A 23,605-nucleotide genomic window follows, 5' to 3' on the forward strand; every position below is an offset into this window, starting at 1 on the left:
TCGCCACTCTTTTGTTGACTATGAGGGCCACTCCCTTTCTTTTACAGGATTCTTGCCCACAGTAGTAGATATGATGGCCCTCCGAACTGAATTCGCCCATTCCCGTCCATTTTAGTTCACTGATGCCCAGGATGTCAATATTTATTCTTGCCATCTCATTTTTGACCACATCCAGCTTACCAAGGTTTGTGGTTCTTACATTCCAGGTTCCTATGCAATATTTTTCTTTACAGCATTGGACTTTCCATTCACTTCCAGGCATATCCGCAACTGAGCGACCTTTCGGCTTTGGCCCAGCTGCTTCATCAGCTCTGAATCTACTTGTACTTGTCCTCCACTCTTCCTCAGTAGCATGTTGGATGCCTTCCGACCTGAGAGGCTCATCTTCCTGCGTCGTAACTTTTCTATGCCTGTTGTCTTTGTCCATGGAGTTTTCTTGGCAGGGATACTGGAGTGGCTTGACAGTTCCTCCTCCAGGTGGATCAAGTTTGGTCAAAACTCTCCACTGTGACCTGTCCGTCTTTGGTGGCCCTGCTCATAGCTTCTCTGAGTTATTCAAGCCCCTTCGCCACAACAAGGCGGTGATCCATGAAGAAGTCGTAGGAGCCTACATACACAACACAAAACACTTGGAAATGTACATCCAGTTTTTTCCCTTATTTTTTTTGTTTTGTTTTGTTATACGTAAATTTTGCACTGGGCAATGCCCATTAACTTTGGGGGACCCAGGGCCTTCAAACATGTGTGTGTGTGTGTGTGTCTCAACTTGGACTTCTTCTTCTGCTGCTGCTGTAGGTGAAGAGAGGTAAGTAGGGCGGCATTTCTGGTCTAGTTTGTGCACACACTGGCTATCTTCCCCTGAGGGAGGCGGAGGCCCAAGCTGCTGTTGCTGCTGCAGGAGCGCGCTTCGCCAGTCACGTGGCGCGTCCTCCTCCTGCGCCGCCTTCGCCGCTGCAGTTCCTGCGCCCGGGCAGCTTCGCCGGCACCAGCTCGGAGTGAGGGGCCGCCCTCCCGCCTCCTGCTGAGGAGGACGCTCCCCTCCTCCTCCTCCTCCGCGGCAGCAGGGATGAAAGCGGACTCCCCTTGAGGCGCCGGCCGCCTCCTCCTCCTCCTCCTGGCGATGCGCGCGCCCTTCCCGGGCAGGTAGGGCAGGTGAGCGAGCGGCGGTGGCGCGTTGCCCTCTCCGCGGGCATCAGGTGTCGCTTTGCGCCCGGGCGCGAGGAGGTCTCTCTCTCTCGGCGTCCCTGGTGGTGTCGTGTTCAGCCGGCGGCGTCCGTAAGCGCTTGGGGCCGCCTCAATGAGTAAGTCGCCCGGAGAGGCTGGTTCACGGATGGGGGGAGCGCATGGAAGGGAGAAGCGCGGTAGGCTCAGGCGCCCCAATGCGCTGCTTCTCTCGCCGTCCCTCCAAAGGTCAGTCCGGGCGCTCCTGCTTTCTCTCCGAGGCAAGGAAAGGCTCTCCTCCTGGTTGAAGATCCCGCGGAGGTCATATAACCGGGGTGGGGGCAGGGAGAGGAGACAGACCTTCCCCGCTTCGTTTTGTGGCCCTTCTTCAAAGATGCTGGATTTTGGAGCTGAGCATCAGACAGGCAGGTGGACGCGCACAAGGATTTTTAAATGAATCTCTTTCCCATGATCAGTTGGTATATGGAAATGGATGCTTTCGTTGAGATTCCTGCTTTGCAGGGGGTTGGACTAGATGACCCTTGGGGTACCTTCCAATTCTATGCCCATAGGGATCCTTGCTTCTCTTCTCCAGTGCTTTGGAGGGAACTCATTGGTAGAGGGAAAGGCACTTTGTGCATGTTCAGAGGCATAGCCTGCTTGGTCAGATTTTCAGGGATGAGGGGTGGCACTGGAAATAGATGGGGCTGCAACCTTTAATTGGTTAATATATTAGATTCAGCATCTTGCAATTGACTAAAAGGAGACCCTTATTAAATGGACAATTAAAAATGCAAGTTAAGTATCAATTTGTTTTATTCATGGATTTTGGATAATTTATACCCAAGCTTTTCCCCTTTGTTTCAAAACTATTCTTTAGTCATGTAAGCTTATGCAGATTTAATCACATATCTGATTAAAACCAATTTGATTTATCTGTACAATGACTTATACTTGAAAGTTTGACTGCAATCCTAACCACACTTATCTGGGAATATGCCCCATTGGTTTCCTTGTTTCCTTCCTAAGAGAGGCTGGGATGGTGAAGATGAAGTCAACAGAAACATGCTTGTTGTCTCCACCTACAATCTCTAGATCAGTAGATGTGGGACTCAGTGGCGGAGCGTGGGTTGTCAGCACCTGGGGCAAGGCAAGTAATTTGCGCCCCCTAACCCGGAGCAGGGTCCCCATAGATCCCCTTGCGAGTGTGAGCGCGCCCCCCCAGATGTTGCGGCCGGGCCCCCCTGCACCCCCCACACTACGCCACTGGTGGGACTTTGATATGGGTATATCCAGTAACCTTGCAGAAATGTGAGTAATCACTCCAAATGCCTGATAATTTTACCCATGTGGCCATGACAAAGTTTCTCGTTCAAACAGTAACACAAAATGTGGAAACTTTGGACATGAAAATGTTCCTGATCAACACATTTGGCAATTTTAATTGCAGTCATTTATGGATACATTAGGGATGCTGTGTGATGCTCCTGTTAGTTAGCAATTTTTTGCATGTATCCGTGCTGCATATCTTGTCATGCTATCAGCCGTGAAAATGAACAGAACATCAATTCCTGTGTAAATGTGTGCCACTCTTGCAGTGCCCTTGTTTCCATCAATTGGTGTGTGAGGGAGACAAGAGAGTCGACATAGTTTGGCACTTATCAGCTGCATAGCCAGCCTTGTGGGTTTTTTCAAGCTCAGGTTGTATGTTAACATATTTTTAAAGAGCTAAATTAGGGACTTAAATCTAGCGCAGAATTTTGCTGCATTTGTCTGTAGTTACGGACCCTGGTTTGGCAAAAAGTGAATCAAAGTCACTACTTTGTAGATTAGCAGCTGCTTTCTCACGTGTGCAGAATTTTCTTCCAAAAATTGAGCTGTTCTTGTTTTCTATAATGGCAATTACAGTAACCTTATACATGTCTACTCAGAAGTAAGTCCTGTTGGGTTTAATGGAACATACTCTCTCAGGTAGATGTGTATAGAATTGCAGCCTAAATGACCCAAAGAGATCAGGTCAGCGTTTTGTGATGTTTTTCACAACTTGATTATATGTATGTTTACTTGAAAGTTAAGGCCCCTAGTGGGATTACTTCCCTGCTGAAAGCCGTCATCCAATGTGCATTTCCTTTGGGAAAAGCACCATCAGATTTACTTCTAAGCATACGTTCGGATTGAGCTATACTTGTTCTTAAATGAATGCACTGCACCCTGCTTGTAGGCTCTTGGCATATTTTGGTCACTGCTGCAGGTAAAACACTAAATAATTCACATACCATTTGCAAGAGATAGGGGCAAGAGAACTAGAAGCAATGCCATCGGTCAAGCTGTAAGCACTTCTACGACATTTGTGTAGCAAGTAGAGCAAAGGGGATGTTCTCCATTGGCCAGATGTAATCTGCTTTCTGGGGACCTCAAATCTAAAGCAGCTGCACAGTTGCAACTAAGACTTCCAAGTACCTTCCTTCCCTTTACTACAAGGTTGGGGAACCTGTGCCCATCCAGAAATTGCTGGACGGAAACTTCCTTCATCCCTGACTACAGGCCACCCTAGCCTTAACAATATCCGCAAGGCACCAGGATTCCTGTTTGACAGCCTCATTGCTGGTCAGAGAAATAAGTTAGTAAATTAAAACTCAGGGGTAAAGAGATGCTTTCCCTTTAGTTTCCTCACTTTTAAAGAATCTGCATTCTGCAAATAATTATCTTGATACCGATTTGTATTTAGTGAAAGCGAGGTTTCCCAAACTTGGGTCTCCAGTTGTTTTTGGACTACAGTTCCCATCATCCCCGACCACTGTACCTGCTAGCTAGGGATGATGGCATTTGTAGTTCAAGAATAGCTGGAGACCCATGTTTGGGAAACCCCGTGTGAAAGGATGGAGAACCTGAGACTTTCCAGATGTTGCTGGACTACAACTCCTAGCATTCCCTGATGATTGTCTATGCTGGCTGAAGCTGATGACTGGAGCACAATACCTGGAGAACCGCAGGATTGCTGATTTAGTCAATCCGTATCTTGGAACTGTATGTGAGTAAGAAATAAAGAACACTCTGATCTGATGACCTGTATTATAAGAAATACAGATAAGTTCCAATTAAGAATTTATATGCAAGGGTGTGTTTTTTTGCATAGCTTTTTATTTTTTAAGAAATCTGTCTTCTATTGTATCCAAACTCTAGTAGGAAAACCAGAAAAAAACCAAGATGTGGAAATACTGCGTTTATGGAAAATGCCTCTATTGCTCATCTCTAAAAATAGTGCTTTCTGTGAGTGAAGCATGGGAACTGTGTGTGAATTAGTTTTTCTGTACTCTTAACTAATTCACCCTTCCCTGCTGTGCTTAGTTGATGACCTAATAAGCCTGATCATATGGGTTGGCTGGTCCTTGGGATGAGTGTATATACCTGGTTTCTGTTTTACACCGTACACATCTGGGCTGTGCCACTCCTAAGGGCAGTGGTTCTCAAAGTGGTTCTTTCTTCTCGGGCACAGTTTCAGAATAAAAATTTGGTCGTACCACACCAAATCTTCCTATTGATAAGAAATACTTTGGAAAACAAAAAGAAACCAACTCCTGGCAGTGCTTGATATATAACATAGAACACAACTACTTTATAATATGATCATGGGACATCCAGAAAGTATAAAAACAATGCAGCTACATAAGAACATGGGACCATTCCCAAAATATAATTGTAAACGAGCCTCTTACATATGTACCTTATGTACGTATTCAAACTGAATGAGAGAGGCATGAGCTTGCTTTTGCTGGGTAATCTCATTTATATTAGGTCTAATTTGAGACAAGCAAACTCTCATCTCCTCATCAACACAAAGAAGGCTTTCTCTCTTCTGATCTTTCATATTTGTCAAGAGTTGAAAATCCCTGTTCACAACACCATGTTGTGGAGAACTGCAGCAGAATAGCTAATGCATTCTCTCCAGCACAACACGGCAGTTCAGAGTCAAAACAAGGATTATCCTCAATATCATTTGATGTTCTTGCTCTCGTTTTGAAAATGTATCTGTCCAGATTCTGCAAATTAAAAAATAAAATAAAATTCTGATACGATGCTACACCAAAATGTTTAAGTTTCTTTGATGGTCCTTGAATCTTCCTGCCACACCATCTACTCCTGCCACACCCTTTGAGAACCACTGCCTCAGGCGGTTGGGCCAGATGACCCTCAAAGGTCCCTCCCAACTCTACAACTCTATGATTGTCTGATTCCTTCATGGAGACGATAGTCCAGCTCATATAGTAGAGATGCTCCTAACCAATGTTAGTCATTCTGAGCTTGCTAATGTCTCTTTGGTTTAATCACTGGGTTGCACATTCCAGCAATGGAAAACCCTGAAGTGGTGGTTGTAAGCAGCTGCAGTTCCCATGATGATGAAAACGTCTACAGCTACAAGAGGCGCCCTTCAATGTGTCAGGAGTTGCTTCTGGAAGATCAGCTGAGAAGGAAACTTAAATTTTTCTTCATGAACCCCTGTGAAAAATTCTGGGCCCGGGGGAGGAAGCCTTGGAAACTTGGGATACAACTTCTGAAAATTGCCATGGTTACTATCCAGGTGAGAGACAATGGGGAAGCTGCAGGTTGCCTTTTAGAAACGCCCCAAACCATATTATGTTGCTTGGACATGACTGCAAGAGGCTATTGATACTGAATTGAGATACAGTGGTACCTCAGGTTAAGTACTTAATTCGTTCCGGAAGTCCGTACTTAACCTGAACCTGTTCTTAACCTGAAGCACCACTTTACCTAATGGGGCCTCCTGCTGCTGCCGTGCCGCCGGAGCACAATTTCTGTTCTCATCCTGAAGCAAAGTTCTTAACCTGAAGCATTATTTCTGGGTTAGCGGAGTCTGTAACCTAAAGCGTATGTAACCTGAAGCGTATGTAACCTGAGGTACCACTGTACTCCTTTGAGAAATACATTTCTGGAATTACTTTTAATACTAATGGAAAATGTCAAGACTTGAAATAAAATGGAAATGGCTTCAGTGTTTCAAATTATGAAAGTTTGCGAGAAAAATAAACTCCTCTGATATTGGAGGCCCAATAAACACCCAGCTATGCCACTAAGCAAAGTGAGAGGTGGGAGCTACCCCCGCTTGTTCTTTCGGAGCCCTCTAGATCAGGGTTTCCCAAACTTGGATCTCCAGCTGCTTTTGGACTACAATGCCCATCATCCCTAGCTAGCAGGACCAGTGGTCAGTGATGATGGGAAGTGTAGCCCAAAACCAGATGGAGACCCAAGTGTGAGAAACCCTGCTCTAGACATTTCCTTTTGTTGTCACATGACCTGCCCTGGGCCTCCTAATCTAGCTTGTTGCATCAAGCATGGTGGACAGTATACAACTATACACCATACATTTCCCCCTCACAGAATCCTAGGGACTGTATCTTCAGAGAGATTCCCAGCACCCTCAACAAACCGCAGTTCTCAGGATTCTCTGGCAGAAGCAATGTGCTTTGAAATGTATGGCTTGTATGCAGCCTGAATTGTCACCAATGGTTATTTTTTTGGTTGCAAAATTGACCCCTCCACAACAGTGTTGGGAGTAAAATCCAACCTTCAGGCCAGTCAGCTTCTTCACACGGAGAGGGGAGGGGGTGTCATATTGTCCTTTCTCTCAGGCTGCAAAGCGCCTCCAGCTGACATATATTTAGAGTCAGTTTTATAGCCATTGCACTGTCTTCACCTTTGCAGATCCCAGATAATAAGCTCTATGTGCAAATAGAGTGAGAGAGATGTGAAGGTTAAATTTGCAGGAAATCCACTGCTTGCATTCAAGGCCCAACAACGGATTGGAACCAGGGAGGGATACACCCAGTAAACTGAGAATATACTCCTACCTTGCCAACTTTTTCTTTGCCAAATCATGTAAGAACCGAAGAGAATAATAAGGTTGCATTTCTGAACTCAGCCCTTATAAGTTTATGGTAAAGGTAAAGGTAAAGGGACCCCTGACTATTAGGTCCAGTCACGGATGACTCTGGGGTTGCGGCGCTCATCTTGCTTTATTGGCCGAGGGAGCCGGCGTACAGCTTCCGGGTCATGAGGTCAGCATGATTAAGCCGCTTCTGGCGAACCAGAGCAGCGCACGGAAACGCCGTTTACCTTCCCGCCAGAGCGGTACCTATTTATCTACTTGCACTTTGATGTGCTTTCGAACTGCTAGGTTGGCAGGAGCAGGGACCGAGCAATGGGAGCTCACCTGTCGCGGGGATTTGAACCGCTGACCTTCTGATTGGCAAGTCCTAGGCTCTGTGGTTTAACCCACAGCACCACCCGCGTCCCAAGTTTATGGTAAAGTGCCATAATTGTATTATTTTAGATGCCTGCTAAAAACGTTTTCGACGGGCCTATCCAGACACATCATTGGTTACAATATTTTTTGCTCTATAAGACTCACTTTTTCCTGCCTAAAAATTAAGGGGAAATATGTGTGCGCCTTATGGAGTGAATGCAGGCTGCGCAGCTATCCGAGAAGCCAGAACAGCAAGAGGGATCGCTGCTTTTGCTGCGCAGTGATCCCTCTTGTTGTTCTGGCTTCTGAGATTCAGAATATTTTTTTTCTTGTTTTCCTCCTCCAAAAACTAGGTGCGTCTTATGGTCTGGTGAGTCTTATAGAGCAAAAATGTGGTACATGTTTTATTGCGATTCATTTTTCAAAAGGATGTTTTTCACTGTTTTTAAATACATTTTTATTTTAAATTACAGATGTGTGTTTGCTACCCTGGGATCTTTCGGGAGGAAGGGTGGGATATAAATTTGATAAATATAAATATGGTCTTAGCCATAGCTGTCCACATAGCAGAGAAATGACCTGTGTAGAAACGTGCAGCTTTTAACCAGCTGAAATTATTTGGAATATAAAAACAACAACTTTTGCTCTCTTTTCTTTCTTTCTTTTTGTGTGCGGTTGCCTTCAGCTGGTAGTGTTTGGGTTAAGCAACCAAATGGTAGTGGAATTTAAAGAGGAGAACACAGTGGCTTTTAAACATCTCTTCCTGAAAGGCTACACGGACAGACTGGATGACACCTATGCAGTTTATACGCAGATGGATGTCTATGATCAGATCTATTTCGCAATAAATCAGGTAACTTCACTTCCTACGAGCCATCTAGAAGCAATTTACAATACAATAAATATAGCAGCTGGGGTTATTCTACAAGGGTGCCTTTCCCATGAAATTTAAAGCTAGCTTAAAAAAACCAAGCAACTACTCCCCGACTAGGTGGAACGCTCTGTCACAAGAGACTAGGGCCCTGCGGGACTTGACATCTTTTCGCAGGGCCTGCAAGACGGAGCTGTTCCACCTGGCCGTTGGTTTGGACTCAGTCTGACCCTTATGTTTCCCTCCCCTGATGGTTTTGATCTATGGGCTACTATTAAAATGAGGTTGCATTTTAAATTGTATTTTAACCCATATTTTAATAAATTGGTTCCCCCCCATTATGTTTTTATTGTAATTTTACTGGTGTTAGCCGCCCTGAGCCCGGCTCTGGCCAGGGAGGGCAGGGTATAAATAAAATTTATTATTATTATTTACACCTTTCTCCCACCTTTTACTTGAAGGAGCTCAAGACTGACAAAGTACAAGGTTCTGTTCATACATTACCCTCAAAACAACATTGTGAGACAGGCTGGGTTGAGTGGCCCAAGGTCACCCAATGAACTTTATAGATGAGTAGAAATTTGAACCTGTTGGATTGCTCCTAGTCCAACACTACACTGACTATACAGACTTTCTGTACAGACAGAATTGCACAACAAAAGTAGTCAACACTAAAACTATTTTCAGGTGCTTCTGCAGGGAATGGGGAACCTGTTAGTCCTCCCCATGTTCTTGAACTTTAGCTCCCTTCAGCCAGCAGAGCTTAATGGTCAGGGATGATGGGCATTTAGAGCGCCACAGGTTCCTTCATCTCTGTGCTATTGTCTGAAGAGGGAGACCTTTAGCCTGCCCCAGAGCTGCATGACTCATTCAGCTTTTTGCTTTGTTTTCAGCAAAATCATGCAGAGGTGTCTTGCACATTTCACAGAAAAGTAGGGACCCTCACCTAGTTTGCATGGCTACAGAGAGTGAGGCCAAAAGAATGTACCTGCAGATCTGCCGTACCAGTGTTCACACCTCAAGTGATAATGGCTAAAAAGGACTTGGGTCAGCTGTATGGTGTAGGGCAGATAATGGCTGATCCGTGGTCCCCGAAAAACATATTGCACAAGGCTTCTCAAGTGCTGACAGTCAGATGAATGTCTATGCATTGCAGAATGTTTTGCCCCTCAGAGTTTGATTTCAAACCATGCAGGCTAAAAATGGGCGTGATGTCAGGTGACTGGCCCCACCCACCTGTTAAGCTTAGTTCATGGATGGGTGTGTCAAGATGAAGGAACCCACCTGCCAGATTGATCTAGTCCCCCACCCTTGGGCTTAGGTGAAGAAGTCTACTTGAGCCCAAATCTGGGACATGTACTTGTTTTGATAGCAGCTTGAAAACCCTTTTCTCACCACAACATTTGGGAGCTAAGATGTGGAACCTGCTTCTGTCCTTGTCTGGCTACCTACCTGTTTGGCAAGGCTAACAGTATAAGGATTTCCTTGTATCCCATCTTGTTTCCACGTGGCCCAAGAGACTGTACTGCCTGAGGCAGAGTAGCAAATGCTGCCAATCTAGGTGCAGAATACATAAGGCCAGTCAAGTTATTTTGGCTCTTGAGGCAACCCCCCCCCCCAAAGCGCTCCTCCTTGTCTCTGGCTGTAAAAATCCAAGAATGATTAAATACCTAACCATTTGCTGGCCTTTCAAGAAACCCAAACCAGTTGTCTGTGGTGATCACTTCATCCTGCCTAATGATAGGGCCGGCTCTGTAGTAATTCTGCAGGGTCACAGGCAGGCTGTTATTTGTCTTCAGCATCTGAGCATAGTAATAGCTAATAGATAACATCATCCTCACAAGCCAAACTTAATTCCCAAATCAGAATTCCAGAAACTCCTTCCCACTTATAAACTACCATAGTTCAAGAGCCTGTAGATACAGTCTCATTCAAATTGGTACATGCCTTAGTGTGCTTTTTGTGAGTCACTTGTAGTCACTTGCTGGTTTTCAATTATTTGGGTTTCTGTTGTGAAACTCCCCGTGAAAAATCCTTAAAGGGCAAAGAAACTGCTCATCTTTGTCCTAATTGCTTGTTCTTTGCTTATTTATGGGAAGCAGGCAAATAGAAGCTCAATAAAATGCAGATTCCGATCTCGACTTTGTCCATACAAATTTAACTAAACCCAGTGAAACCAAACATAGCTCAGAGAACAACACTAAATTTATCTATGTAGATTTAATCATTTATCTGGATGCCCTCAGATGCTCCCTTGACCTGTCAGGAGGATGACCTATTTCTGAAAATCAGAAGAGTTTACAAAATGAATAAACACCAAAGACAAGGCAATAGAAAATGTTATTTTGTAATTACAGTTACAAAAACCTAATGCAGCCAATAACATAAAATGCATTCAAAGCTGCACATTTAAAATTAAACATTAAAAGCATGTTGAAATGAAGGTATTTTAAATAATATTTCCAGAGAGGTGATCTGTGCTGGTCTGCTGCAGCAACACCAACAAAGAGTGGCACCTCAATGTTATTATGGCATAAACTTTTGTAGACTTAGACTCCAGTTGATCACCTAAAAACCAAGAGAGGGGACCAGAATATCTCCAAAGGGAGGACGTTCCACACACATTTGGAACCACCACTGGGATGATCCTGCCTCCAGTAGCTACTTATCTGATATCGTGCATCAACAGGATGGAGAGAGAGTCATCTGAGCTTTCTCTTGATTGTGAGGCAAGTTCATATGGGTTCATTAACCATCTGTCAGTTTTGGGTTAGTATTTACAGCTACGTACCATATCTGTTGGAAATCACGCCTACGAGAAGAGAGGAGCCGAAGAGACACCGATGGCCATATGCCAATACTTCTACAAGCGAGGAACCATTTGTCCTGGAAATGACACTTTTGATATTGATCCAGAAATCGAAACTGGTAATATATATTTTTATTACTCAAGTCTTGTGTTTGAGAGAGAGAAAGGAGGGGGGGGGGAGAGGTCAATTTCCTGTCATCACTCATATGCAATACCAACTGTTACTCTTGAGGTTTGTACACACACCATCTCATTCTAGAATCAATGGAGACTTAAGTACTTGGTTTCCTCCCCCCCTATATAGCCCAAATACATAATCTAGATCCATTGTGTTGCTATTTTCCCCTGGTTTTTATTTATTTATTGAGAAACTGGTGTTCATTCTGAAATAAGAGCCCATTTCACATTGATTCAGCATTACCCCACATTTGAAAAACAGATGTCGGCAGTCCTGACACTGAGGGGCTTATCCTTAACTGCCCAATGAAGTTGTGGGTGGCTGGGGAGAAGGAAGCAGGGAGAAAAGGTTACACGGTGGGTAACTTAATCAAAGGGAAAGCTTCCCAATGCATGTCAAATCAAACATGCCTACCCTTGTGGACAGTAGGATCTTCCCAAACCTGGGTTTCCAGCTGCTTTTGGACTACAGTTCCCATTCATCCCTGACCACTGGTCTTGCTAGCTAAGGGTGATGGGATTTGTAGTCACAAAACAGCTGGGTACCCAAGTTTGAGAGAGACTGATCTAGACTCTTCTTTGCCTTGTGAGATGCCGAGTACTTCCCACAAAATCTGTCTTGTCTTTTCCTCACAGAATGCTTTTATGTGGAACCCATGCTGCCTTTGGAAAACAGGACACTGGGGAAGAATGTTTTCAACTTCACTCTAGACTTCCATAGGTGAGGCGGGAGTTCTCAGTTGCTGGTGTGCTCGCATGTTGTTGTTGGTAATGGTGAAATAAAATCCCCAAACTCTTCTTCTAGACTTGTGACTCTGCAGCTCACGTTCAAACTGAAGGCTATCAATCTCCAGACGGTTCGTCATCACGAACTACCAGATTGCTATGATTTCACACTGACAGTAAGTACAGGCTTCAGGTTCAAATGTTCCCATTTGCTGTAGGGCCCCAACCAGCTTTTCCAAAGGGTGGGTTGGAGAAGGGGTGATGTGAACCCAGGAGCCCATCAAAGCCTCAAGAAGATGTGCGAGGCAGAAAGGGCCTAGCAAATCATGGGGCTGAAGCTATCCCTTGCAAGGGGCACCAGATGCCAAGTCGTGTGGTAAGGATCATTTCTGTTATTTTAACATCAATAGTTTGGTTCACCATTTGCAAATACTTATTAAACAATATTAAAGCATATGGAACACAGGTAAAGTGTATGGACTTGCACTCCAGGGATATCCAGTTTATGAAGTATAAATTCATGTTTCTTTTTCCATTACAACTTGGATTTTGCCGGTGGAGGATATGGAGGATGAGACCTGGACAAAGTGATAATAGCCAAGGGAGATGTTGAGGAGTTGAGGAGATGTGAAGAGTACCGAAGCCCCATTTTCCTTGAGGCAGTTCAGCTATTTTGACTTCAAAGATGTCATCAGTGTGCTAAGGGCATCCTTGCAGAAGTGCTGAGGGGGGGGAGGGGGGACCACTTATATGTTGGGTCCTGGCAGGCCAGCTTGGTGGTGTTGGGCAGCGGCACTCCAGTCAGTGCTAGCCAATGAGCTGCTATTTTAATTCCTCCCACTATCCCTGAGCTGGGTTTTTGCCAAGGCACTGTGGGAAATTAAAATGGTGGCTTCCAAGCCTAGTTGCCTGGTGCCAACTGAAGCATAGAAGAGATTTTTGAAAAAGAAGATTCCGGGTCAATCATCTGTTGTGGGCATTGCCAGCTGCCCAAGGATTCCAGGCGCCAACTCCAGGCCTGTTTTCAAGAATATAATTTTGGCTGTCATGGTGCAGCAGTTATAGCTAAACCAGGAATAGCCAAGGTGGCACTCTCCAGATGTGGTTCATCTCCCATCATTTCTGACCATTAGCCATGTTAGCTGGGGCCAACAGGAGCTATAAGCAAACAACATCTGGCAGACACCAGGTGTTCTTTCTTTTGAGCAAACAATTGGGAATCGTAAGATGTTTCAATCCAATGTGTTCTTGCTAGAAGAATGTTTGTCAGATCCAGTCTGTCTTAATGGCACGTCAGTGTGATATATGGCTTCAGAGCTTTCTCTCTAAATAGATAACTGCTTTTTTGTCTCTGACCCCACAGATAGTCTTTGATAACAAAGCACACAGTGGAAGAATCAAAATTAGCCTAGACAACGATATTGCCATTAAGGAATGTAAAGACTGGCATGTTTCTGGATCACGTAAGTAAAAACCTCATATTCAAGGTTTTCTTTGCATCTAATGTCCAGGTCTTTAAAAAAATGCAAATTCAATCAGTGCAACAGGTGGGAGAGGATGAATTCCACCCAGTATCAGCTTTGACTGTTTCCTTGAAGGTTTCATATTCATGAGCATGTTCCCTCAAGTTCGCTGAAAACTTTGACTAGTAGAATTGCTTGGCCACCCCAAATTGCTCCATGATCCAAATATTAACGAAAAATGGAAACCTCATCTCCATTGAGGACAAGTCTCCCAATAGGAAATAGACTTCTCACTTAGCATCATTGCTAAGGGCTACTTTTCATATAGCACTTTTTAAAGATAAGCAGTTTATGGATATTGTTGGTGTTACATATTTGAGAAGGAGAAGGAAGGCATAAAACTATTTAGCAAGATGACATTTAACACTCTCTTAAAATAAAAAACTGTTGCCATTGGCTTTGGGGCTGAAGTCCAGGACCTCACTCAGTAGTGAGTGCAGAAGGGGCCCCCAATGCAGGTCTCTCTGGCTTTTATACACAAACACACACTAACTGTGTGTGTGTGTGTGTGTGTGTGTGTGTGTGAGAGAGAGAGAGAGAGAGAGAATATATGTACACCTTATTGAAAAATGAAAAGTATATAATTACAAGTGCACAGAGTAAGATAAGACACAAAAATGAATAGTACGCATGTAGAAAACAACATTTATGTATGTGACAACAGCCGCACAGATGCTACCAACACGGAGATGGAAGGCAGAAAGAGTCCCTGCCAGAGAGGAATGGCAAACTAAGCTGATGGACTACGCTGAAATGGCAAAGCTGATTGGAAAGCTCAGGAACCAAGAGGACAAAAACTTTATAAAAGAATGGGGAAAATTTATAACTTACTTAGGAGACCACTGTAAGCAGATGAAAACATTAGCAGGATTTTAATATCTCTTGTAATGTAACAGGTATTATGGATAATATGAATACAAAATATAGATTAGGAAATAATATGTAGCTGAAAATGTTCACATGGAAGGGCTGGGGGAAGTCACAAGAGTCAGAGAAATCTCTTTAAATGGATATGTATTTGGAATTGTTATAAACTTTTTTTGTTTCAAAAGAAAAGAAAAGAACAAAAAATGAAAAGGAAATTGTATACATTACAAAAATAAAATAAAATGAAACGTTATTGTGGTTAAGTTATTAGCCCTTAGCCTAATATGGTATTTATAAAAATGAATTCCAAATATTGCTATATCCTCCCATGGCCAGTCTATGTTTGTAAGATACTACGCTGACCTACACAAACGTACTGGTGTGAATGAGAATGGGGTGGAGGAGGGAATGACTATTACCTACAAGTTTGTTAGGGTTTCCCCCCTCTTTCTCTTCCAGTACAGAAGAACACACACTACATGATGATCTTTGACGCCTTTGTCATATTGACATGTCTAGCATCCCTGGTTCTCTGCACACGATCTGTGATTAAAGGAGTCCGTCTGCAGAGGGTGAGTTTAGGGTTTGCTGGACGGCACTTCCCAGTGTATTGTCGTTTGCAGCTTCTCATATAATAATTCCTCCCCTTTTTTCCTCTATGTCTGTGTCCCCTCTCTCAGGAATTTGTATCTTTCTTCCAACAACACTATAAGAAAGAAGTCTCTTTCACGGATCAGATGGAATTTGTGAATGGCTGGTATATCATGATCATAGTTAGTGATGTTCTAACACTAATTGGTTCTACGCTGAAGATGGAGATACAGGCTAAGGTAGGTAGCAGGCTTGTGTGCTGAACAGGGAACAAATGTTTCCTCTGCTCTTCAACTGGCCTTTAATATCTTGGCATCCTAGGTTAACAGAAATCCTATACATGTCAGTTCAGAAATAAGTCTTAAGTTCAATGGGGCGTACTCCCAGCTTTGTAGGTCTAGGGATTGCTGCCTAAATATTCTTTGCCTGCTTTCCCCCCCATTCATGTTGTGATGATGATAAGAAGATGCTGCTGGACAGGCCAATGGCCCATCAAGACCAGCATCCTGTTCTTACATTGAGGCTGACCAGATTCTAGTAAATGGTATTCAGAAGCATTGCTGCTTCTATAACTGTGGAGGCAGACGTCACAGCTGCTAGCCAGATAGCCCTCTCCTCCATGAATTTGTCTAATCCACTTTTAAAGCCATCCAACTTGGAGGCCATCGCTGGCTCCTGTAAGAGCGAGTTCCATAGTTTAAGGTATGAAGTGGGACCCTTGAAGCATCTCTGGGCACGTGGAGGAATATCGTCAGTTGTGCATGTATATTAAATAAATGTTCTAATACACACCACTTTCCAAATACTAATTTCATCTAAAACAGGGTTTCCCAAACTTGGGTCTCCAGCTGTTTTTGGACTACAGCTCCCATCATCCCTGACCACTGGTCCTGCTTGCTAGGGATGATGGGAGTTGTAGTCCAAAAAACAGCTGAGGAACCCTGATTTAGAAGCAGCTCTACTCATCTCTCCGGTGCACCTTGAGTCTCTGGAGGCTCCTTGTTCACCTGGGTCATAGTGACACCCCTCAGAAAAAGAATGGCCTTACCTGTCTGCTATTGCTGCAAAAGTAGTTGATGTTTTCCCCTGATTTTTGTCTGGCAGGTCTGGGGTGCCTCCTGTCTTAAAGGGAATAGAGAGGGTTTTATCTAGGACAGCTTGTAAAAAATGCAATCCACATATCTTATCAAATGCTACCTCTCACCAAGACAGGTGTTTGATAAGGAGGCAGGTTGTGATCCAGATCTACCTTGCTCCCATCCTCCCAATCACCACCATAATGCTACTAAGATTCAATGCTATTATACCTAATCTGGGTAGTTATACAAAACAGCTAATAACATTCCAAAATTCTGTTTCGCACAGAGTCTAACCAGCTACGATGTCTGCAGCATCCTCTTGGGAACCTCCACCATGCTCGTCTGGCTTGGAGTGATTCGCTACCTAGGCTTCTTTCAGAAGTACAATGTAAGGATTACCTAGGACCTCCATGCTGTTGGTATTTATTTTGTTTCCTGTTGCTATCTAGCTGTACTGAATGCAGGGCTGAAGTCTGATTAGCAATCCTGGATTGTTTTGCTTTTTGTTTTGTTTTCTGCAGCTGCTTATTTTGACACTACGTGCGGCTTTGCCCAACGTCATCCGATTTTGCTGTTGTGCTGCTATGATTTATCTGGGCTATTGTTTCTGCGGCTGGATTGTGCTGGGCCCATATCATGTCAAGGTATTGCAATCTAGGGGTTTTTGTTTGTTCGTTTAAGCCTTGCATATAAATTTATTTAGCTCCTTCTGCCCCATAAAAAAACCATACCTACTGAGGGAGATGAAAAAGTCACTCGTGGATTTTATTTAGGGCAGCGTGCCCCAAACACAGAGTAGTTTCCAAAGCTGTCTGTGCAGAAGAAGAATCCCATTCAGCTTGTGTAACAAGATTTCACTGTCCTCTCCTCTCCCCTGCAGCCTTGTGTGCAGCCTCAGAATCTGCTGCGAAGAGTTGGAGGACTCTCTGTAACATATTTTGGAGGCACACCAGAAAAGGAGAGGAGTTCTGTTGCACAAGTGGCAGTCTGCACAAAATTAGATTATGCCCATAACACCCAGTTTACCTCTGATTGGGACTCCAATTTTGCCTGTCCATTCCTATGTATGGCCCTGTATATGGAGATAGTATTAAAGTACTGTCCAAATGATCTACTATAGTGGTGCCTCGGGTTAAGAACTTAATTCGTTCCGAGGTCCGTTCTTAACCTGAAACTGTTCTTAACCTGAGGTACCACTTTAGCTAATGGAATCTCCTGCTGCCGCCGCTGCACAATTTCTCTTCTCATCCTGAAGTGAAGTTCTTAACCCAAGGTACTATTTCTGGGTTGGCAGAGTCTGTAACCTGAAGTGTCTGTAACCAGAAGCGTCTGTAACCCGAGGTACCACTGTATTTACTGTATACTATGTGTGACAGGGACCCGCACATCCCCAATAAGGTATATAACATGTTTGTTTGAAATTGCTTCACTAATCTGTCAAAAACAAACACCTATCTTTTTTTGTTTTGTTCTGGTTCCTCTCTTCCAGTTCCGTTCCTTGAACATGGTTTCCGAATGTCTCTTTTCGTTGATAAACGGAGACGATATGTTTGCTACTTTTGCAAAGATGCAGCAGAAAAGCTACTTGGTTTGGCTGTTTAGTCGGATCTACCTCTACTCTTTCATTAGCCTTTTTATCTACATGGTTCTGAGTCTCTTCATTGCCCTCATTACAGACACCTATGAAACAGTTAAGGTATGTGTGAACCTTTCCAGAGTGATGCATGCTCCAGTTACCTCCCTCTTGGACTACTACAATGCGTTCTATGTGGGGCTACCTTTGAAGGTGACCCGGAAACTACAATTAATCCAGAATGTAGCAGCTAGACTGGTGACGGGGAGTGGCCATATAACACCAGTCCTGAAAGGGCTACATTGGCTCCCAGTAGGTTTCTGAGCACAATTCAAAGTGTTGGTACTAACCTTTAAAGCCCTAAATGGCCTCAGCCCAGTATACTTGAAGGAGCATCTCCACCCCCATCGTTCTGCCCGGACGCTGAGGTCCAGCTTCAAGGGCCTTCTGGCAGTTCCCTCACTGGGAGAAGTGAAGCTACAGGGAACCAGGCAAAGGGCCTTCTCGGTAGTAATGCCCACCCTGTGGAATGCCCTCCCACCAGATGTCAGGGAAATAAACAACTATCTGACTTTTAGAAGACATCTGAAGGCAGCCCTGTTTCGGGAAGTTTTTAATGTTTGATGTTTTATCATGTTTTTAATATTCTGTTGGGAGCCACCCAGAGGGGCTGGGAAAACCCAGTCAGATGGCTGGGGTATAAATAAAATTTTATTAATTAATTAATTTATTATTATTATTTCCTTGTAGGGAACTAATGTTAATGTTTTTCTCCCACTCCCCAGTTATTAAGAAACTTCTCCCTTAATTGGATTGGGGTGCACTGCTATAGAGGGGGCCAGCCCTGGGGACAACTGCTGCAGTCTGGCTGCTTGAGCCAAAACATCTTGTTTCAGCAAAAAGATTGCAGCTGGTCTCTTGTGGAAGGAAGGAGCCCCATTCTTTTCCTCTATAGGCTCTAGGTTTGAAGGGAAGTAGATGGCAGGTGAAGGGACACGGGTGGTGCTGTGGGTTAAACCACAGAGCCTAGGGCTTGCCGATCAGAAGGTCGGTGGTTCGAATCCCTGCGACAGGGTGAGCTCCCGTTGCTCGGTCCCAGCTCCTGCCAACCTAGCAGTTTGAAAGCATGTCAAAGTGCAAGTAGATAAATAGGTACCGCTCTGGCAGGAAGGTAAATGGCGTTTCGGTGCACTGCTCTGGTTTGCCAGAAGCGGCTTAGTCATGCTGGTCACATGACCCGGAAGCTGTATGCCGGCTCGCTCGGCCAATAAAGCGAGATGAGCGCCGCAACCCCAGAGTCGTCCGTGACTGGACCTAATGGTCAGGGGTCCCTTTACCTTTACCTTAGATGGATGCCACCTGCTTCACTTCAGACTCCTCCAACTCTTTATCAGCTGAGAATTTTTATTTCTTTTCTTTATGAATTAAACTTGCCATTTAAAAATGTAAATACTTAAATACAAATCCTCATCTGCTAGCGTTGGAGTTGAGAAAGAAAAAGAGAAGCCGTAGAAGAAAACACCAACTCACATAAAGCAGTCAAGGGCCACAAAATAAATCAGCCTCAGTTTAAACATATGTTTCTATATATGCCATCCAAACATCCCAATAGATATCCAAATGAATTCAATGTTTATAGGGAATACATTCCAATGCAACAATTGCAGTGAGGTGCTTGGAGAATTGCATAGTAGATTTTGGGTTTCCCAAATGCTTGAAGTCTTAAGTCCCAGCAACCAGAAGGTTTTGCTAAATACAATTTTGTTGTCCTGCTGTTGGTTCCCATACCATGGGAATATAATTTAAAAGTACGTGGACACTGCAAATATCTAGGATTTCTCCAGGACAAAATTAATGCCAACAGTAACTTCAGACCCAAAGGAAAATATCGCTGGACACACCTGCATCATATGCAATGCATTTTCAGCATTACATCTCCAGCATCTATCTGCATCAGACATTAAAGAAAGACCTTGGAGTCTGCAGCTGAGAATTAGTAACAGCAGATTTTTTTAAGACAAGCATCAAGGCACTGTGCATGTGCTGCCCTAATCTCTAGCCTGTTTTGGGAGTTTTGTGGGGAGGTGGGAAAGCATTAGCAAGAATATGATTTTCCTTCATACTTTGAAGATTCGTCTCCCATGGTTTGAAGAAACCATGTTTACATGACAGGTATATAAAAATATTTTATAATAAAATAAACCACTTTATCCTTCTCTCCTAGCCCAATTTTTCTACCTAGCAAGTCCACCCACAGCACTCCAACCCCCCCCTTTAAAAAACCAACAACAGGTGAAATGGTATGCTGAATAACAATTAAAATTACATCTCTCCATTGATTTGCGTACAGTGGTTTGTTTGAGATTCCGTGCATTGATGCTAACAACAACACTTTTTTAAAAAAGCACTACCAGCAAGAAGGCTTTCCAGAGACAGAGCTCCGTGCATTCGTAGCACAGTGCAAAGATCTACCAAACTCTGGGAGATACAGGATAGAAGACGAAGGCCCTGTAACAATCTTCTGCTGCTGTAAAAGGTTAGTAACTAAATGCAAACGCATACAGAGAGTTGTTTCCAGAAAATATCACTGCTAGCTTGTGCTCTCTGCTCCACCCCAATTATGCAAAACTGAACTGGTTGCTACAGTTTCCAATTTGGCAGTTGCCAGATTACAGAACTGAAGTTTATACAGGCAACTCCCCTGTAATGGGAAAAGGTGTTGCTCATGCGTAAAACTCCAAACTGCCTCCAAGCAGGTTATATAGCTCAAACTTCCCTGGTTTGACAGCGCCTAGCAAATGCCACTGTCTTAATCACTGCTAGATTCTGTCAGTGGGCGTTTCCTGAACTTCTTCCAACATAAGAATTCCTTAACCGCCAGTCTCCGCCTAGCTTCTCTGCGCGGAAGCCTTCTGCGCAGAGTAGGCGTGCCAAGCGGAGGTCCTGCGCTCTCCCCACTGGTCTCACTGGCAGAGTCTCGGAGCCTTCCCTCCGAAGTACTCTCAGCCTCCCCTTTCTTCCTGGTGTCACCTTGGTTTCCTTCCCCAGCCGAAGCTCTCCCTCTCTCCTTGCTGGTTCCCTCCCCTGCATCCTCGGAGCGTCTTCCCTCTCCGTTGATCTCCGATGTCAGTTCCCTGACATCCCCACTTACATTCCTGGGCCCCATGCACATAAATGAACCTGCGTGAAGTGGGGAGCACCCTCTAAAAGCCCTCCCTGCCGCTCTCTCTTCAATCCACAACAAAAAAATACTGTATCCAAAAATATCCACAACTAGAATTGAAGCTCTGGTGTCAGCAGGAGGCTGGGGGGCATGCAGGAAAACAGCTTCTGCTGCTGCACTCCCCTGCACGCCAGCTGCTAGCTGGGGAGGCTAAGCAGCGTAAACAAAGCCCCACTGTGCCGCCTGTCTTTTCATAAGCATCCTCCACCCACACTGATGTACTCTTTGGGCTCTGGGGAGGGTGTCTCTGTGAGCCACAAGGGCTCTCACACTCTCTCCTACCATTTCTGGGTATGAATTGAATTATTTCCCGGTGCCACGTGTATGCGTATGGAGGTGGGGGGAGTGCCTGTATTACTCTATACTCCAAAATAATCATTGAGCCACTCTATATTATACACCCTCTGCAAGATGCACTTAGTTCTCTTTGAATACAAACTACTTCAGGCATAGGCAAACTCGGCCCTCCAGATGTTTTGGGACTACAACTCCCATCATCCCTGACCACTGAGTCCTGTTAGCTAGGGATGATGGGAGTTGTAGTTCCCAAACATCAGGCCTATGCCTGAACTATTGCATTTACCTGATACGCTATTAAATGTGATAACCCCTCCAGGGCAGATTTAGTGTAGCTATAAGGGCCTGGAGATTTAAAAACCACCCAGAAATGTGCTTTGGGCAGCTCCAAACGACACCAGGTTTAGCTAGAAATGTATAACACACACTCCATAGTCATTTATACCTATATTCACACAGATTTGCATTGAAGCAGCATATCTGAGAGTAGCAAAAAATTAACCATTGGGCAGGATAGGATTCTCGGGCATCTGGAAAGTGAAAGTCTCCCACTTGAATGCAGGTCCAGAATGAGGTACGGGGGTGTGAATGGGGAAATGTGCCCTGAGTGGCAGGTTGCCCTCCCCCGGTGCTGGTCAATAGTTCAAGGACGTTGGGAGTTGCAGCACAACATCATTTTGCTCCTCACCCCCATTTCAAAGGCAACTGGGGCTGCCAACAAACAGAGCAGCAAATCGCCCTGCTTGCTTCATGTTCTTTGAATATCTCTGGGCCTGTGTGGGGCCAAGAGGCATCCAGCGGGAAACAAATTGGAAAGGGGGTGCCACTGGAAATCTGAGCTTTCCAGCAAGGTAGCCTGAGGTAAATTTTTAAAAATCCAAAAATTGGGATTGGCAGGTATCAAAAGAAAGGAGTGGAGGATACCACATTGATGACCCCAAACTTAAGGCATGTTCATGAGGGATCCAGACGATGCATTAAGAAGAAAAATTTTGTGGGAAGGGTTTTAATGCAGGGCCATGACAATGGGCCACAGCATGTACCACTGCACTCTTTTGGCAGGAACTGGAAATGTGATCTTACCCGTAAAATGCAGTACACATAATGTCTTTCGCACAAAACAAGAAGTATTGCTTCATGAAACCAAATGATACGGTGTTTTGAGCACACCAAGCTCAGCCGAAACTTACATGCACAATCAATTCCATTATCAGACATGCAGTACAACCCTACAGCAAGTTTAAAGGTAAAGGGACCCCTGACCGTTAGGTCCAGTCGCAGACGACTCTGGGGTTGTGGCGCTCATCTCCCTTTACTGGCCGAGGGAGCTGGCGTACAGCTTCTGGGTCATGTGGCCAGCATGACTAAGCCGCTTCTGGCGAACCGGAGCAGTGCACGGAAATGCTGTTTACCTTCCTGCCGGAGCAGTACCTATTTATCTACTTGCACTGCGTGCTTTCGAAATGCTAGGTTGGCAGGAGCAGGGACCGAACAACAGGAGCTCACCCCGTCGCGGGGATTCAAACCGCCAACCTTCTGATCGGCAAGCCCTAGGCTCTGTTGTTTAACCCACAGCACCACCTGCGTCCTAATACAGCAAGTTTACTTAGAAATAAATATTGAGTTCACTGAGACTTTATTTCCAGGTAACTATGCTATAGTTTTAGTTGTTCCATTGTGTTCCAAGGAACTAATCTTGATCCCTCCCCCCTTTTCAAGGTCTTAATGAGAATAGCAAGAATTCTTGAATATATTCGGAGATTCTTGGACGGCGCTCTCATTACAGATACTTAACTGAACCATCAAAGAGAAAATTCCTGTACACAAGGCACGAAACACCCATGAAGGTCCTTGCAAGATTAGCTAACTTTAATTACTTCCTAGTGCATTCATTAGAACTTCAGCAAAAATCAAAGCAGAATTGCCTGGGTTTAGAAGCATTGTTGAATATAGGCATATTACTATCTTAGTCCTATAGGCACCATGTGTGAATACTGTCCACTAATGATTAAGGACACTAGTTGTTTTTCAAAACTGCTTTGTTTGTTTTAGTTCTGTGTATACATCTGCATTACAAGCTGAGGCAGTGGCCTTCTTGATGCTGCCAAGGGATCAGGGCCAACGTGAGGGTGCAGAGACTATCAAAACTTGTAAAAACCTAATGGGCTTCAGGAGGGCCTTTTTCAGAGGGAACTCACAGGAACTCAGTTCCAGCACCTCTCAGGTGGGAGGTGTTCATGGTGAGTTCTGGCACTTCTTTTTCTAGAACAAGAGCACTGGGCTTCGGTCTGATAAAAACATCTTTGAAAAGTACCCAATATTTAGACGTAGCTCAGTGTCTTAGTGCATTAAACAATAAGTTGTTTGGATGAGTTGAATGGAAAGACTCTAGGCCAGAGGTAGCCACCATGGTGTTCTCTGGATGAACTAGATCTCCAACCATCCC

The 23,605-nt window shown here is 44.4% G+C and overlaps 1 protein-coding gene across 4 annotated transcripts; it reads left to right on the top strand.

The window, feature by feature from the left end:
- Positions 1-922: 922 nt before the first annotated feature.
- MCOLN3 (mucolipin TRP cation channel 3) lies at positions 923-23,389 on the top strand. Of its 4 annotated transcripts, none has more exons than XM_053391887.1 (14): positions 923-1,152; positions 5,508-5,740; positions 8,109-8,276; positions 11,069-11,222; positions 11,917-12,001; positions 12,086-12,182; positions 13,370-13,469; positions 14,856-14,968; positions 15,077-15,226; positions 16,353-16,454; positions 16,588-16,710; positions 17,556-17,762; positions 20,045-20,175; positions 22,879-23,389. In XM_053391887.1, the coding sequence occupies exons 2-14, from the start codon at positions 5,510-5,512 to the stop codon at positions 22,883-22,885; spliced, it is 1,668 nt and encodes a 555-aa protein (XP_053247862.1). In that variant the 5' UTR covers positions 923-1,152; positions 5,508-5,509; the 3' UTR covers positions 22,886-23,389. The 4 variants fall into 4 exon arrangements, with proteins under 4 accessions (XP_053247862.1, XP_053247863.1, XP_053247861.1 ...); XM_053391888.1 differs by having other exon boundaries at positions 923-1,143; XM_053391886.1 differs by lacking the exon at positions 923-1,152 and adding an exon at positions 1,176-1,301.
- The last annotated feature ends 216 nt before the right edge of the window (positions 23,390-23,605 follow it).

This window comes from Podarcis raffonei, chromosome 6 (assembly GCF_027172205.1).
Source record: "Podarcis raffonei isolate rPodRaf1 chromosome 6, rPodRaf1.pri, whole genome shotgun sequence".
Taxonomy (NCBI): domain Eukaryota; kingdom Metazoa; phylum Chordata; class Lepidosauria; order Squamata; family Lacertidae; genus Podarcis; species Podarcis raffonei.

Excerpts from the sequence above, each read along its gene's own strand:
- MCOLN3 (XM_053391886.1), top strand. Across the intron at positions 11,223-11,916 it reads TGATCCAGAAATCGAAACTG|AATGCTTTTATGTGGAACCC; the intron begins GTAATATATATT and ends TTTTCCTCACAG. Across the intron at positions 17,763-20,044 it reads ACACCTATGAAACAGTTAAG|CACTACCAGCAAGAAGGCTT; the intron begins GTATGTGTGAAC and ends TTTTTAAAAAAG.